The sequence below is a fragment of the Octopus bimaculoides genome, chromosome 30 (genome assembly GCF_046866305.1).
Source record: "Octopus bimaculoides isolate indiv1 chromosome 30, ASM4686630v1, whole genome shotgun sequence".
Classification (NCBI taxonomy): domain Eukaryota; kingdom Metazoa; phylum Mollusca; class Cephalopoda; order Octopoda; family Octopodidae; genus Octopus; species Octopus bimaculoides.
In genome coordinates, this window is record NC_142957.1 from 3,524,729 (window position 1) to 3,543,095 (window position 18,367).

Consider the following 18,367-nt stretch of genomic DNA (forward strand, 5'->3'; position numbering starts at 1 on the left):
CGTAGAATAGGACAGACGAACCGAGAACTGGATCCGATGCAGAACGAATGGAATGTTTGCATCGCTTGGAGTAAGTTTGATTCTTGGAATCAGTACTCTCGTGTGAGAATGAAATCCACTTATAATCGACGCATCGGCGCTATGCTCGTGGAGCTGAAGTGGAGCTGAAGAAAATATATACCCTGTCGCATTTGGGAGGTATATGTACATAACCAGGTAGGGATGTGTGTGAGAATGTGTGTATGTGTGAGTCTGTGTGTGTATATCTGTATCTCTCGGACCAATGAATACTAAATGTCAGATTAAAAAATTCACATGTGCGGCCAACCATGATGAACAAATCTGATATACAACCAAGTTGAGGACCAATATCACTGAAGTGCCACATTGTACCATATACTATCATTAATAACAGACCGACAAACACTCCTCCACGGCAAACATCATGGGTTTTTCAGCCGCTAAATTCAAACTACGACAAAGATGGCCTTGAATGATGTCATCGATTTAAAACTGAGACAACACTCGCATATCGCCCGAGGAAACACAAGTATATCTTATTAATGCAAACAAGCAGTTGCATAATCAAATACCTGTATTCTTGGAGAAATACGTTGCATCGAAACAATTGTAGCGGATAATACAATGAAATCTGAAACGTTGGATATTCCACTCCTTACGGCAAGTTTTCTGTTCGCCTTATACTTTTTCTATATTTTTTAAGTCTTGCCGACGCAGAGCTCCTAGATTATAGCCTGATTATACAGATAAAATATCTATTTCAACCCATAACTTACTTCTCCTTGATCTGTTTCTCTCTGCCTTTCGGTCCTGATATGACCACTCCTCCATACCGTTGCCAACAATTTACATACGGTCTACTACGATGAGCCCCCAATATACTATAATCACTATGACAATCAGCTTCATTATGAAACTAACTTCGGAAGATCACAATATTCAAAACCACATCTACTTACATCTACACATCTGTTCCGTACCTCAATATATAACACTTAAACTATATTGGGTGCTGGTGACAGGTAGGTGCAGTACTTCCAATTTAGTAAAAAAAAAACAGGTGACATACAATAGACAAAGGTGTAATTCGTTCAGGCTGAGAAGCAACCTTTAATACGTGACTGCACGAGGATGTTGAATCCTACACAAACACAACATATAAATGGAACTAGTAGATTATATACCGTAGTGGTTAGCACAAGGTTTATCGAAGAATCAAATTCTGGATTAGTTACATCCACTTCTTGGTTATGGGCTCCAAGAAGGGAAGTGCTGTTCGCTTTTATATTCCCAAATAATGCCCTGACTGATAAGAAACCTAGGCGAACGATAGGGTTCTGAACAATAGCAATGCTCTAAATACATGGACGTGATAGATATGTAGCGAGACTAATTTCTATTATTGCATATTTGGAAACATTAAGTTAGTCTGTTGAGATTGGTTAAAATATCTCTTTATTACCCACTAGGGGCTAAAGAAGGGTCAACACAATCTGATTGGGGTCAGACTAAAGCATGAGGTTACAATAAAATGTGAAACAATTAAAAATTTGGATATAATGAAATCGGTGAAATCGGAAATCGAATCCTACGACATACAATGTACAAAACAACATAGAAAGGTGAAGTGGGGGACTGGGTTACGCTCCGACCACACAAGCCCCATCCTACCACTGGCACTTTTGAAGACACTTATGGCGTATTCAATTGGAATCTTTCACTCGCAACTCTCGAGCGACATACTTCCATCTTGATTGGAACACTTTCTCCGACAGACACTTCCTCTCCAGTCGTATTTTTCTTTTCAAATGAAAAGAAAAATATCTTACCAGCTTTTGACTGGAGATGAAAGTGCCCGTCTTGGTCCCTTCTATTCTAGTCTTCAACACTACCTCTTTCGCTACTGCTATTATAATGAGGAAACATATCTTACCTTCGTTTGATAACAAACTTGGTGGGTCAATTTTTATAATTGACTCAGCCGACAACTGTACTTTTCCTTCACTTGACACTAGGTGTTCCACGTAAACCCACATTTCAGAGACTCTCGAACACTGTACAATAGCGTACGGGACGGTTTCCCTATCCCACCCGCATCTTGGACAGGTCGGTGATATCTGCGTTCCATGTCTTGCAAGTTTATCGCGAACGGGTAAGGCTCCTCTGTAACATTGCCTGGTCAAAGACATTTGGAAATTATCCAACGACTTCAACTCCCCAGGCCATCGTCATATTCTGCCTCTACTAATCCTCTAGAGAAGAATGCTGTAGAACCCCCGCTGCTGGCATTGTCCGAGCGTCGGAATAACAGGAGGGCCTTACGACACTCCATGTACCATAAACTCAACCTCGGACTGTGAAAGCACCAAGCTTCCTTTGCACTCATACTGGCGAACTTGGGGAACGTTTGTCTTGCCAACGGAGACCACACCTGGTCACCATCCAGGAGTATCCAAAGATGCCTCAACCTCAACGCGTGCCTGCGCATCATCAACCAAGGCATCCCTAAACCTCCCTTTAACGGTTTCTGGCAACAGATAGAGCGTCTCACAAGTGGCTTCGAGCCCCTCTACAAAAAGTGAAAGAGCTGTCTTTCCAACTTGGTCAACCACGAATCAGGGCAAGGAACGACCGTCAGGCGGAAGGTAATAACCGATGCGATGAACACATTGGCTACCTCCGCCCTCCCTATCAGGGGCAGCCTTCGCCAAGACCAACTCTTGGCTATACCGGCTATCTTGCTCGAAACCTCTGCCCAGTTCTTCTCCACCTGGAGGTCTGGACCAAATCAAACTCCCAGCAACTTAACCGGTCCCTCCGTCCAGCGTCCTACGACGCTATCCGACGGCATCGACTTGCCCCTCCAGGTGCCGATTAATCTTTGCTCCTGATGGTGATGTCGTCCGCATACGCTGTAACAAACTCCTCCAAGCCCGGCGCTCTCGGGATCTCACTCAGATTTCTCAGCAGCGGCTCAAGAGCAGAGCAGAGAGAGTGGACACCCCTGACGAACAGAACGCTTGATGCAGAACGGCTTAGAAAGAAAACCGTTAACCCGAATTATCGAGTCGATGTTGTGATACAACTGAATAATCCACCTGAGGAAACCGACGCGCAAGGCAAACCTCACACGAACACTCACCAGGTACCGATGGCTGACCCTATCGAAAGCCTGAGATTGGTTAAAATACCTATCATATAAGTTATTGGACATTTATTGAACCTTGTGTTATGATTAGCTGAGTGTTGTGCGAGATTTGAATCGAAGGTCCAATCACATTGTATTTCAAACAACTAATCCTGTATGTGTTCTGGAGCCTCATTTTTGTTCGTAAACTGGTGCGACCAAATTATTGACGAGTCAGAGAGGTGAGAGTTTTTCATCGAGGTGAAGTATGCGAATTCTACCGTTTTCAGCGGAGAATTAATATAACAGAGCTCGTGCAACCTATGACGACCCAAGCTGAATTATCAAGACAATAGATTAACAACAACCAAGAGAACTTGTGAACGTTGCTTACCAGTTTCGAACGTATTAAACCCCACTCTTATTTTAAAGTTGGTTTACTTTGTTGCTTATACGAATGAACATACAAAATATATTATTCAGTGATACACATGATTCTTTAGTAAAACCTAAGAAAACTTTTCCGTCGTAATATATGAATATAATGCCAACAACAGCACTGGGCAGTATGCCTATAATACAGACAAGGTCTCTTTGCCAAGCTTTGCGTGATCATGCTGTCATGGAAAGTTCTTTTGTAAGTACTCGATAACATTTCTTTAGCTAGCTTATTATTTTGAATGGCATCACAACCATTCCAACAAACTTCTGCATCCAGAACTTGCAGAAGAGAAGGTAAACAAAATATCATAACATCTATCGTTTTCTTTTGCATCGTAGGATATGATAATTCTAAAGAATGAATACGGCTTAGAATTACTAGTTATCGAAATTTCTTGTAATTCAAGCTTCACATTCTTATTTACTTTGTAATACATAGGGATGGGCCGCTTGCCTTTATGGTAGAACACTCAGCCGGTATCCGAGGAATATGGGTTCGCGTGCCGTATCCGCTTGCTGGCAATTTTATATATATATATAATGTGGGGGTGTGGGGGTCTCTTTATGTCTGTGATGGTTTCCCCAACACCACTTGACAAACAGTGTTTGTGTGTAGCCTAGCGGTTTGGCAAATGACACCGATAGAATAAATAGTAGACTTTAAAGCATAAGTCCTAACCCCTTTATGGTGGTGCTCCAGTATGGCCGCAGTCAAATGGCTGTAACAAGTAAACGAAAAGAAGAATATATGAATATATATATATATAGTTTATAGATCCAACAGAGGTAGAATCAGCAGAAAATGTACCTCATCAATTGAGAGATAAATATCAATTTAAATCCACAACCGAAAGAGCTTCTAGTAGTTTCAAGATTTTATGAGACTTAATCAGGCATATTGACAAAATGTGCCATTTATTTGAAAGTAACTTTTCAGCCTCTGTTTATGCGTTAAATATATTTTGAGAAACAAGAATGCTGGACAGCAAGAAAATAAGATAAAACACGGCCCAAAAAAATTGAAGAAGGAAGAAGCAAAAGAAAAATAATCAAGAAAACTAATATTCTCACCCTCTCCAATTTTTTTTCTTATTTTCCGTGACTTTTTAAATATATTTGACGCTTAAACAGATCCTTCTTTTTTTACTATAGGCACAAAGCCTGGATTTTGTGGTGAGCGGTATTAAGTTGATTACATCGACCCCAGCGTTTCACTGGTACTTAATTTATCGACCCCGAAAGGATGAAAGATAAGGTCGGCCTCGACGAAATTTGAACTCAGAGCATGCAGACAGACGAAATACCGCTGGGCGTTTCGCGTGGCATGCTAACAGTTCAGCCAACTCGCCACCTGAAAATGCAGGTACTATTCATTTTTGCAAGCTGAGTTGACTGGAGGAACGTCAAATAAACTGTCTTGCTCAAGGATACAACACGCCTCCGGGAATCGAACTTGCAACCCTTCGATACCGAACGGAATACACTAAACTCTAAGACAGGCGCCTTCTAATAACGTTTAAACCGATCCTGAACGATCGCTTTAAGATACACAGAATATTTTATAAATACGCTTGTTGAAGCAACATAAAAGCATGAAACTATAAGCTCTTTCGCCAGTGTACTTAAATTCGAACACACACACACACACACACACACACACACACACACACACACACACACACACACACACACGTATATATATATTAATCAATGAAATTACAACCTAGTCCGATGTTCACGTTTTATTATTTACAATTTTCACAATTTTACAATATTATAATTAACAGAATATTAACTTTACTTGAGAATATTATGTATTTATCGTAATAAAACTAGTGCTTTCATGCGTTACGCAGTCATCAGGTTTATCTAGTAGTAAGGGCAGTCACGTTCCAGAATTGACAACTGTAGAGAAATGGTTGAATTTATCCTTTAAAGAACTTCAGATGGGCTCCAGCAGGTTGAATCTTATGAAATGTATTTTGACCAATCAGTATTTGACTTAGATGTGACGGTTTGATGAGCGCACCAACTAAGCTCTTACTGTACTTTGACTAATCAATATGTGGCTTAGATGTGACGGTTTGGTGAGCGCACCAACTAAGCTCTTACTGTACTTTGACTAATCAATATGTGGCTTAGATGTGACGGTTTGGTGAGCGCACCAACTAAGCTCTTACTGTACTTTGACTAATCAATATGTGGCTTAGATGTGACGGTTTGGTGAGCGCACCAACTAAGCTCTTACTGTACTTTGACTAATCAATATGTGGCTTAGATGTGACGGTTTGGTGAATGCGCCAACTTGGTTAGCATAGACCTCATTTCTTTCAAAGAATATTTTAACCAATTGGTGTGCAGCTTATATGTCATGGTTTGGTAGGTGCGTCAAGGATTCTTAACTTTGATGGAATCTAAAGAAATAATTGTTTGGATATATTTAGGAATGTTGTAACCAATATACATGTCTTTGCCGAATTCTGCTGCTACTTTTCCAAACGTTTTCCAGCAGTGCCAAGTGTTCCTCCCTTTTCAATGCAGTAATTATTTCCATATATTCGGATGTGAAAAAGTTAAGGAAATTTGTAGAGCGTCGTTAAATCCCTCTAAAAGGTTATTAGTGCGAGGTATATCCGATTCTGTTCTAAAGCGGACATTTCAACTATCAATGGGAAACAAGGGAGAAGTCCTTCTTGGTCTAAATCCTCTACTTCGCACTCATCTTATGTACGATAATCCAAAGTAGGTCACAAATTCTTATGCAAGATCCTCGTCATCTACAAGATTTTCGACTCCGTCAATCACATCATCGAGAGGAAGAATTACCAGCGCTTAAAAACATCTAATTTTAATGCTAAACTCATTATCCTGATGGTATCTTTCCTTAAAGCCAAATTCACCTATTTTCTGTATACATTTTGTGATAGATGAAAAAGACAACATGAGATGGAAATAGGAAACAGATAAAATGCTATTAATATTAGCTTTTTCAAAATCCCTCATAACGTCTTAGGGCTCAGTCTTTGGCGTAATTCATTTAGCTTATTAAAAAGGCGGCTGTAAATTTCTTGATTTTCTTTTTCTTTTTTTGAGGTGGGGGGGGGGGGTTAATGCAAACAATTGCGGAACACTGAATAAACCCACCTAAATAAGAAGCATGAATTTTGAAGCACATGAACTATGAGGATCTTCACCAATGTGCTTAATTATGATATGATCTTCATCATGTATCATAACGTGCACTCGAGCGTTATAGGACTTAATTTCGAATTTCCTGTAAGTCTTAGATATATCGGCGTTTTGTTTCTGTGCTTCATATATGTAATTCATGTCACCCACAAGTCTATTCCTTCCACGGATACTGTCAAAAACGTGAGGCATGGTGTAAGTATATTTCCTTTATAAGTAACTTTTATATCCTTGTAAGCTTGGTAAATAATTTAACGAAGTATTTACACGAACGCTCAAGGCTTCCTGTTATACGAGGTTACACGGCTCACAGTGAACTGCTTCCCAATCAACTCCTGATAACTCGACAGTTCTTTATTTATAGCAAATGTGACAATTCACTTTTAATCATATGAGAGTTGTCGGAATCCTTCCACAACAGTAACGATTGAGGCAAGGATGGATCACGGATAAACCTGTAAACTCTTTAAATTAAACATCCGAATGGATAACTGAAAAGATACTTTCAGTTAACTCAATTACTCTGTAAATAATCAATCGAATAGGTGACTGAAATGATATTTCCATTTTATTGAATTACCTTGTAAATCATCATCATCATTATCATCATCATCAGCAGCAGCAACAACAACAAAAATAATGATTACAAGAGCACTTAGAGGGGGCAAACCTCCGCCAAGACAACATCAACGTCCTCTCAACGATTAGCCAGAGATGATTTTTGAATGAGAATATCTGAAATAAAGTCGATTGCTCTCACAAACAAGAATACTAAAAATGAACTCGACCGCTCCCAAAAATTACATGGAGCTAGCAAATTAATTCTGAAAACGGCAGGATCCGCATACTTCGCCTCGATGAATAACTCTCACCTCTCGGACTCGTAAATAATTTATGGCACCAATTTATGAAGAGAAATAAGGCTCCAGAAATATATAACACGTAACGTTATTGGACCTTCGATCCAGTTCCCACACAACACTCAGCTAATCACAACACAGGGTTCAATAAATGTCCAATAACTTATATGATAGGTATTTTAACCAATCTTAATAGAGTAGCGTGGTGAGCTTTTATAAATTAACTTAATGTTTTCGAATATACAATAATAGAAATCGGTCTCCGTACACATCTATCACTTCCATATGTTCAGAATATTGCTATTGGTCAGAATCTTACTATTCGTTTAGGCACTATACAGGAATATGCAAGGGAACAGCACTTCCCTTCTTGAAGCCCATAGCCAAGAAGTGGATGTAACTAATCCAGAATTTGATTCTTCGATAAACTTTGTGCTAACCATTACGGTTTATAATCTACTAGTTCTATTTACATGTTGTGTTTCGGTAGAATTCAACATTCTCATGCAGTTACGTATTAAAGCTTGCTTGTCAGCCTGAACGAATTACACCTTTGTCTTTTATATGTCACCTTTTTTTACTAGATTGGAAGTACTGCATCTACCTGTCACCAGCACATAATATAGTTTAAGTGTTATATATTGAAGTACGGAACAGATATGTAGATGTCTGTAGCTGTGTTTTTGAACATTGTGATCTTAAGGAGTTAGTTTCAAAATGAGGTTGTTCGTCATAGTGCTTGTAGTATATTGGGGGGCTCATCGTAGTAGAGCCTATGGAAATTGTTGGCAACGGTATGGAGGAGGGGTCATATCAGGACCGAAAGGCAAAGAGAAACAGATCAAGGAGAAGTTATGGGGTGAAAAATAATGAAGAACGATTATGTTTGTGATTCACAATGAAGAGAGAAAATATGTTAAACGAAACAGCGGAGATGAAAAACAATTACAAAAATGTCGAACGTCTTTGCTGGCTTAATTCTCCACGCGCCGGGAAGCAACATGGGATATGAGAGAGAAAGAAGCATGGACTAATGAGGAAAGTATATGGGAGAGGCAAAGATATAAGAGAGAGGAGAGAGAGAGAAGTAGCAAAAGAGAGGGAAAGTGAGTGAAGGAGAAATGTCATGGAGACAGATTTGTTTTCTTCACTGAAAGGAGAATAGAGGAAATACCGTAAATCCTCGAGTATAATCCGCATTTTCTTCCCAAAATTGAAAGGTCAAAATCCCTAGTGCGTACTATATACGAGGTTAAAAATGAAAAATATTTTCTAAGCAATGTCCGAGTCTCTATTTGCTGTACGGCAATGTTTATTCAGACGCATTTTGTGATGTTGGGCTTGTAACTGATAGTGATAAATATGTGAAAGGCAATTTACTTGATATTTATATTTCACTGACGTTATTACTGTTATTTCTTTATTTTCTGCAAACAAAGCGCACAGAAAAGCTACACGTTTGCATTATGTTACATATACAATAATAATAAAGGACGTTACCGTATATATGTTTACAAACCAAGTACATTATATAGACCTCCTTGACTCAAGTTAGAGAAGGAATGCGTATTATATACAAGGTTTAGGTTTTTCAGAAGTACAGCCCCCTAAAAATCCCCTGCGTATTATACTCAAGGGCGGACTATACTCGAGGATTTACGGTATGCGTTCACAGATAATTACGAAGTGAGGAAAAATATATTTTTTTTCCTTTATTTCAGTCATTAGACTGCAGCCATGCTGCAGGAGGTGGAGGACGCCTGGAATAAGTTTTAGTCGAATGAATCGACTCAAGCTCGTTTTTCTCAGTATGGTAAAAATTGCCGAAAAGTGCCATGTCACACGTTGGGACAAAAAAAAAACGGAATTATGTGGTTGGGAAGCAAACCTAATATTGATGGTCTTAGACGAAATATGGCGAAAATGGGCTATGAAAATGAATAGCATTATATACAAATTTATAACACAAAGCAAAGGAAATAATCACACTGAATGGTTCTTATGTTGAACATGTCAAAGAGAGCTGTGTAGTACCCGTCGCACTAGACACACAGGTTAGAAAAGTAAGGTCACGCTAGCATGTATAACATTTGAAAGACTTAAGAAACAGGATCTGGAGCTTGTAGGACATCAGCCAGCGATGCATTGATAGGTTGTACATTTTTGTTTCTCTAATCAGGGTCTAGAAACAGGGACCCTAAAGTTCAAAAATACACATAAATAAGAGGTTATTAAAATGTGTTTAAAACTAGAGATATTATTATGAGAGTGGCGTAATTTGTATAAGAAACGTTATTTACATGACATAGACCAGAACCGAAGTAATCAGATGCAAGAGACTGAAATGGTGCGACCATCTAATTAGAAAAACTAATAGGAAAGAAACTAAAAAAATAATTCCTTAGTTCAGTCGATGCATCAAGACTTCTAAAACCACAGGCCATGTAATAAGTAGTAGAAATGACAGAGCTGTGACGATACACGGCTACATATCTTTTAACAGCAACAAGCAGAACATAAAGGAAGAGAGTAGCGGTGTTCCGGCTGGTAAGAGAGCGACCAGAGATCCGGAAAACAAAAGAGGCTAGAAAACACACACATACATACATACACCCGCACACACACACACACACACGCGCACACGCGCACGCGCGAACACACACACACACACACACGCGCGCGAACACACACACACACACACACACACGTATATATGGAAATAGACACACGGATTATTGGTTCGGTGCGTTCTGTCCACGACGGAAAGAACACTTCTAGTGCACTCATCTGAGAAGAAATACCAGCAACAACCAGGGGTTAAACTTGCGACAGACTGGCATCTCTTTTAGTGGGGTGTCTTGTATCCTCGGGTGTTGGAATATGTTGGATACCGTGAGTGGCTGCGGCCTTATGGGCCTGTATATCATGTAGAGAATATAACTAAGAAAATACTTCAATGAAGATATTGAGGCGTGCGCTGTCTCCATTGATGGAGTGAAAGTATATATGAACGTGTTGAAGACAAATCTACGTACAGTTCTTTGATTGGAATGTAACTGTTTGTGAAATGTTCATTACTTGAACAATAACAGTTGAATTACCTGATAATACTAATTAGATAAATGGTCATAAATCTAACCAACATGATACATTTTGCAAGTTTTAACATTTTAGTGGAATGTTTAAATTAACAAATGGAATCAATGCCTCTGGTATGTGATCTTAGCCTGCAGTATTACAGTATTTCATCTAGAAAAAGAACGGTAACAACAGATCAGATTTAATCCTTTATTTAACAATTTTAAAGCTTACATTGATTACATTAAATTGGCAAAAAGATATAATATCAATATAATTTCAAATCAAACAATGGTTTCAAGCCATAGTGAGGCCCTGAAACTTGTTAAAATTACATTATGGTGGATTATACAGTCTCTAGCATGCATAGTGTTGTGTTAAAAGGTATAATTATAGTGTCGTTACAAGGAAATATATTTTATATTATTATATGGAGAAAATATTATTTTATAGCATAAAATATCATCAAAGACGATTCTTGGAGGCACTTTTTCAATTTTCACTCATAAGTTTGTATCTGCTGTTTTATCCTCTATTTCATTACCAGTACTTGAACCTGGAAACATAATAATAAAAAAATTAAATATTAAGCACATTAATTAACGGACTGTATAATTTATATATGTGTGTGTGTGTGTAATATATAAAGATGAAAATGTGTATGTATGTGTCTGCGTGAATCTCTAAAACTTGAGAACTACACAACCAATTTCATTCAAATTTGAAGGTATAAACAAAGCGGTGCTTGCATGTACATAGGGCCTCATTACATTTATTTAGTAGTGTCGAGGAGTTGTGTTTTAATATGTGGAATGCCTCTTTTAGGCATAATTTACAGGCTAAGCGTTGACCTTGGTATGGATACCCTAATCTATTATGGATCATGACAAAATGTAGGGAATATTTATAATTTTGAGATGTTGTAACTAGCTTGTTGTGGATTTACTGTGTTTCTCGTATCTAAAAGAATTGAGAGAGCGGCATATCACTGTTTAAACGTTATGGTTGTTCCAATATATATAGCTGTAGAATTGTGTAATGTGTTCAGGACGGTGAATTTATGAATTACATTTGATCTGCTACAATGGGTTTGTTGAGGACAGATGGACCCAGGACGGCAGTTAAGAGTGGGTGTATATTGGTGATTATTTTCAGGAATGGAGAAGGTAATACTGTCAGAGGAGAGGATAGAGATGGGCGTAGAAAAGCCTAAGATATTATTATTAATAGTATTATTATTACTTTTATCGTTATCATTGTTTTCGTTGTTGTTAATTATTCTATTTGTAACGGTAATGGAAGTTGTGGTAGTATTTTGGATAGTGTTAGTCGGATAGTTTGTGTCATGGTTGTGGACTAACGTATGAGGTTCAATGCTGGAGTTGGGTATATGTTGGACGCTCATGTATTCAGAGTTGTTATAGTGTGAATTTTGACAGTGGAGAGAAATCTTTTGTTCATTAGAGGCTGCTATGATAGACTCGAAGTTGGGTTGGGTGGAATAGGATAGCTTCAGGCTAGATCTATTAAAGATAGAGTAATATTTATGTTGGAGTCCAATATATTAAAGAAAGATTTCGCTAAGTTCTTAACGTTTAATGAGAAGGGTGTATATACCATAGAATAGAGCATCCGCCACATTTCGGGGGTACTTAGAGGTAGTGCTATCTATATTTTTGGAAAATGGAAGGGGCTAGCATGGCCCCTTGTTGTTAGCTGTTTTAGCTTTTGACTTAGTGTTATATGTGTGCGTGTGATATTTGGGCTGTCTTAATGTGGGTACTCCCAGGGATTCTAGCATAGTGTATGTGTGGTCTGTTGTGATTCTAATGGTCGGTGTGTCGTTGCGATGTGATTTGAGATATGTGTTGCTTGAGCCTAGTATGAGGGATGTATTTTATTTGTTGAGAGAAACCGCTGGTAGCGAGCGCTTGGTTATAATATGTTGCGTGGTTATTGAATATATTCTCAGTGGAAGAGAGGTCAGATATACGGATCGAGATACCATTGACTATGTTATCAAAGGTGGATCTGTGGTGATTGGAATGACTATTTAAGTATTTGGAACTGTAACTACAGTATCTTTATCTATTTTATATTTTATTTCTACCATCATTCTCTTATTTCCCTGTATATTCCCTTTCTCCTTCTTTTCCATAATACTTCCTTATTTCAAACTCAATTATTTACCTCTATGTAAACATCTCACATCCATAATATCCCAGAAACAGCTGTAAGACTATATCGATATATTGTTCCTTATAAATGTCCTGAAAACTCCTAACAGCCTTGGCTTTTTCTCTCATTGTGTCTAATATATGTGTGTGTATGTATGTGTGTTTATTTATGTAAATATGTATGTATGTATGTATGTATGAACGTATGTATATCATTGTTCAATTTTATTTCAAGTTTACTTGCCAATAAGGAAAGAGTCGGTTTCTAACTTAGATCCACTGCACCTTCACTGGAATTTCAGCATCAACAACAGGGTATTTTTGTTTGTAATAAGCCTGAACTTGTAATTTGGAAAGAGTATCTGAAGATTTCTCAATAGTTCTGCGTAGGTGTTCTCTTCTTCACTGATCTTCAGCTTTATGTTAACATCCGCTTGGCAGCTAATTTCCACAACTGTTCACACTTTCTTTTTTTTTTGTCTCCCCAATTATTATATCAGGTCTGTCATGCTTACATTTTATTGATGTCTTCCCTGGGACATTCCCCCAGTCCTCCTTTTTCATTATGAGAGGTTATGGCTGCTACTGTACTACGGGTTCTTATTTCTTTGCCTTCGGGTTTATCCTCCCGACTGATTTCCTTATAGAGTGTCCTAGCCACAATATCATATCACATCGATACATAATACTGTGATGACATTTTCTGTCAACTGCTTATGATGTGCGTGATATCTTCGGAGTTAAGTCCACAAAGTTTGCACCGGTTGTCACATTTTACTGCTTTTCCTGCATCTCCAACCCTTTTGTAATCAGGTACTTGGTTGATATTTCCTGTTCCTGAATTGCAAATGTATACCGTTCAAAGTGGGAGGTAGTAATCCGGTTATAGGTTCATCATAAACTTCTTTGCTGATCGATTTTACTATCATCTCGGAACTTTCTATTAACATATCCATGCATAGTCTTCTGCTCATATAAGTTCATCCTTTCATCTGCTGATACGTTGCGGTAGAGTCGTGCAACTTCTTTGGGCATGTATTCGAGATTATCGGACATAACGTGTTGCTCAAGTTACTGTCTTAAAAGTCTTATAATGTTATCAATCTCATATATGCAAACTTGATTAATGGCGGCACTTCGATATTTGCTGGTGAAAACGTTTTGCCGAAGGGACATGATGGATCGATATAAAGTCACTGCCGCCTTGGTTTCGTTTTAGGTAGAGGTGGTCTACGTCACTGTTTATGTGGAAATGGTATGTTAGTATTTTTCGGGTTTTCACTTGAATGTATGTATGAAGATATGTATGCATATATGTATATATGTATGTATGTATAACGTAAAGGAACAAGAATTTAAATCTGAGCAAGTAACCTATTGGTAATCTAATATAATCCAGATCTGGCTAACCAAATCGAATGGCAGGTGACATTCAGAATTATTTAAGATAAACAATTAAACGGCACTCGATAGGCAAATACGGAGTTCGAATCATTGGTTTTCATGTAACATACAGAGTATATGGCCCAGACGTCATTAAAACGAATGAAGTATCATACGTCTTTCAGAATATTCGTTGCAGTATTATTCTCATCAAACAAAATGTTACACTCACTTAATAAGAATAAAACTATAAGAAATAAATTTTGTAAAATTCCCCATTTTTCTTCATGATGTCTTGATGATATATACAAGAATGCAAGCATATGCACGCACGCACACACACACACACACACACACACACACACACACACACACACACACACACACACACACACACATACAAAGTGGCCCCAAAAGTATGTACACACACGTTTAATAAATATGAATCAGTGGTTATTTTAATACATTTCAATTTCATAATTCAAAAGAATCTACAGAGATTTTAGATTTTATGAACGCTTGTTTCAAAACTTTTGAACATTCTGGTTCAGTCATTGCTGATATCGCAAAGCAATGGAATTGCAAACATCAAGAGACTTTCTGGTAGATAATGTGCACATTCTGATCCAACGGCATCCATCTTTGTGGCCAAGTCTCATGAAGTTGCCATGATATGTAAATGCCCCATCTTGCCAGAAATAAACTCTACATCTTTGAAGTCCTCTTGAAATACTTGGCATAACAGAGTGTCGCACATATTTCGAGAACCAGGAATCAGTCATAAAGCCATCAAAGCGTATGGTCCAGTTAGACCTTTTCACGCTACGCCACACAATACAGTAACTCCTGTAAATGTCGTCCAAAGCTGCAACCATCTTCGGGTGGTTTGGATTATACATTATAGCAGCAGTCAAAACCACTGTCAGCCGGAAGTCACCAATCGTCCACTGAGTACTAGTGCTCGTAGTTGGCCACTGAAGCAAAACTGGAAATAGCGTATATCTATACACACCTTCATACATGTATGTAGGCACGAAAGACAGGCGTACACATGCATACATATAAGCATGCATACATGCATACATATATGCATATATATATAGATATATATGTGTGTGTTGTGTCTGTACACACACACACACACACACATATATATATATATATATGTGTGTGTGTGTGTGTGTGTGTATGTGTGTGTATATATATATATGTAGTCGCAAGCGTGGCTTTGTGGAAAGAAGCTTGCTTACCAACCATATGGTTCCGGGTTCACTCCCACTGCGTGACACCTCGGGCGAGTGTCTTCTACTATAGCATCGGGACGATCAAAGTCTTAGGAGTGGATTTGGTTGACGGAAACTGGAAGAAGCCCGTCGCATATATGTCTATATATTTGTGTGTGTTTTTGCCCCACCATCGCTTCACGACCGATACTGGTGTGTTTATGCCCCCGTAACCTTGTGACTGGGCAAATGCAACCTATAAAATAAGCACTAGGCTTACAAAGAATAACTCCTGGGAGCGATTTCTTCCAGTAAAACGCATTCAGGTGGTGCTCCTGTCAAGTGGATAAAGCAAGCAAAAATGCGTCTGTCAGACCTAGACGCCCAATGTAATAGCACGCCTTTCATGCAAGTCTTAGGGAGTGTCTCTCTAATGCATAAAACCGCAAATATTACGTAAATTTTCTTATAGAATTTTAGCGTAAACCGGCGATGCAAATGGAAATGGTAGAGAAAGAATTGTAATTTATAATTAAAGATTATTAAAGTCTTTTCTTTGTCTTCTTTTTTTCATTGGATTACGATGGACTCTCAAGTCGTTAGACGACGTATGACGGTTCGACAATTTCTTACCCAACAACCAGACCAATCGTTTGTTTATGGTGATCAAATGTTTTTGAAGTCATAAGCTCTCTCCCTCCATCAGATCAACATTAACTGTACAGGTGCAATGGTTGCCACATGTAAGATGTCCAAATGATCGCGGCGCAAGTTGAAATGAAATGCTTTGCCCAGGAACACAACGCAACGCCCGTTCTGAGAATCGATACCACGATCTCACAATCGTGAATGCAACATTCTAACCACTAAGCCATGCGCCTTCATTGGATTATATATATATATATATATATATATATATATATATATATATATATATATATATATATATATATATATATATATATATATATATATATATATATATATATATATATGTATGTATGTATATATGTGTGTATGTGTATATATATATATATATATATATATATATATATATATATATATATATATATATAAATATATATATATATATAATTTTCCAGGGGATGTTGCAACCGTTACCAATATAGCATAAGAACTTACCTTAGGGGATCATTAATTAGATTCCTTAAGGGTCGTTCTCACAGTTTATATTTATATTTCAAGGTTTTTAACTTTCAAATTTGTATATTTAAAAGAGATAGAAACTTCAAACTCGATATATCCAAGATCGATTTATTTACCACTCTATGTCAACATTTCTGTGCCCAAACTTATCCAGTGACTGGTCCATTGGATTTCCGACATTTGGCACTTCTTCAGGAATGGTTTCCATCAGAAAAAATTACGAAAAAACATATAAATAACGATCATAACAAATTATTAAATTATTAAAATTTCGTTTAAGTCCACCATTTTTTCTGTTATTAGATATATATATATATATAGGGGAGGTAACTCCTTAATTTTTCCTATTGTTACTGCTCTCTTGTGAATGTCTACTAGATTAATTTATTTAATTAATTAATTTATTTATTTATTAATTTATTTCGTTATTAATTTTTAAATTATTATCTATTATCCCATATATGTCGACTATATTTGTTGCCCCTAGAGGGTTCACATGTCGATTATTCCATTTTATATTATCATTGTTAGGTCTCTTTACTTTGCTAAGAGAGATCTCACTTCAGCCATCAAACCTCCTAGGAATCATTACAAGCTCCTTTACCAAAAAAATTTATTAATATTTTGATATCTTATCATTCTTTGCTATTACCATTCTTTTCTATGGTTTTCATATAAAAACTTGATCCTCATCTCTTCCTACTAAATGCTTAGTTATTTATTTTGTTGTCAGTTCTTACTTTTATTTCATATCTACCCTTAATTTGGTAGAGTCACTTAGTTACATTGTATTTGGGGATCAAACAATTAATTGTGTTGTACTATACTATATTACCCGTTCCTTTCTTTACCCGTATACATATACATATATACATACATACACATACATATATATATATACATACATATATATATACACACGTATATACATATATATATATACACATACATACACATTTACATATACATATATATACATATATATATATATACACATATATATACATACACACACACCTATACATATACGCACTTACACACATATATATATGCATATCCTTATCTCCGTTCACATACACTTATATACACATACATATGCACTCATCCATATATGCATAACTACACATACACAAACATACATGAGATATCATGTTGTACTTTCTCACATCCTAAGATCATTTATACCAACGAAACGTACTTCTTATGATATGCGTACATTTCAGAGCATTATTCTTTACTTTGTTGATCAATTTATACTTAGAGAAGATTACGTAGTATAGTTCTGTCGTACAGAGCGAACAATACTTTCTTCCTCTCTCATATGGCATTGATCTTGCTATTATAGACCATTCTAATGAATACTGTTTATTATTTTCCTTAAGATCCCAGATGTATTTGCTAAGACTGGTGCTAGCTATTTTCTTCCTATCTCTAAAGCTCGAGAAATGGTTAGAAATTCTCTTGCATACCTGTCCTGACGTACACCCCAAATATGTCATGGTACCTGTTTGAGTCTTTACTTTGCATTGATATACTATATTTTGACTTTCGCATTAGGTCCTTCAAATTTTATTCTCCTAGTGTTTACCTCATTTACTGTGATTATGTTCTTACTCCTACAGGCCTGACTCCTATTAATAAAGGAACCTCTATTATTATTATTATTATTATTATTATTATTATTATTATTATTATTATTAT

General features: G+C 37.1%; 2 protein-coding genes across 13 annotated transcripts in view; one reads left to right on the forward strand and one right to left on the reverse strand.

Moving 5' to 3' along the window:
* The window catches only part of LOC106867080 (acyl-coenzyme A amino acid N-acyltransferase 1), a 224,087-nt gene that overhangs the window by 19,603 nt on the left and 186,117 nt on the right, over window positions 1–18,367 (forward strand). The window lies entirely within an intron of this gene.
* The window catches only part of LOC149130136 (uncharacterized), a 173,129-nt gene continuing 165,674 nt past the window's right edge, over window positions 10,913–18,367 (reverse strand). For 9 of the 11 annotated variants that reach the window (XM_089346170.1, XM_089346175.1, XM_089346172.1 and 6 more), the window contains one exon: window positions 11,069–11,272. In XM_089346170.1, the coding sequence (XP_089202296.1) occupies window positions 11,220–11,272 (53 nt within the window). In that variant the 3' untranslated portion in view covers window positions 11,069–11,219. Of the gene's footprint in view, window positions 11,273–18,367 lie in introns of all 11 variants that reach the window. The other 2 variants (XR_016239196.1, XR_016239195.1) reach the window with 1 other exon arrangement.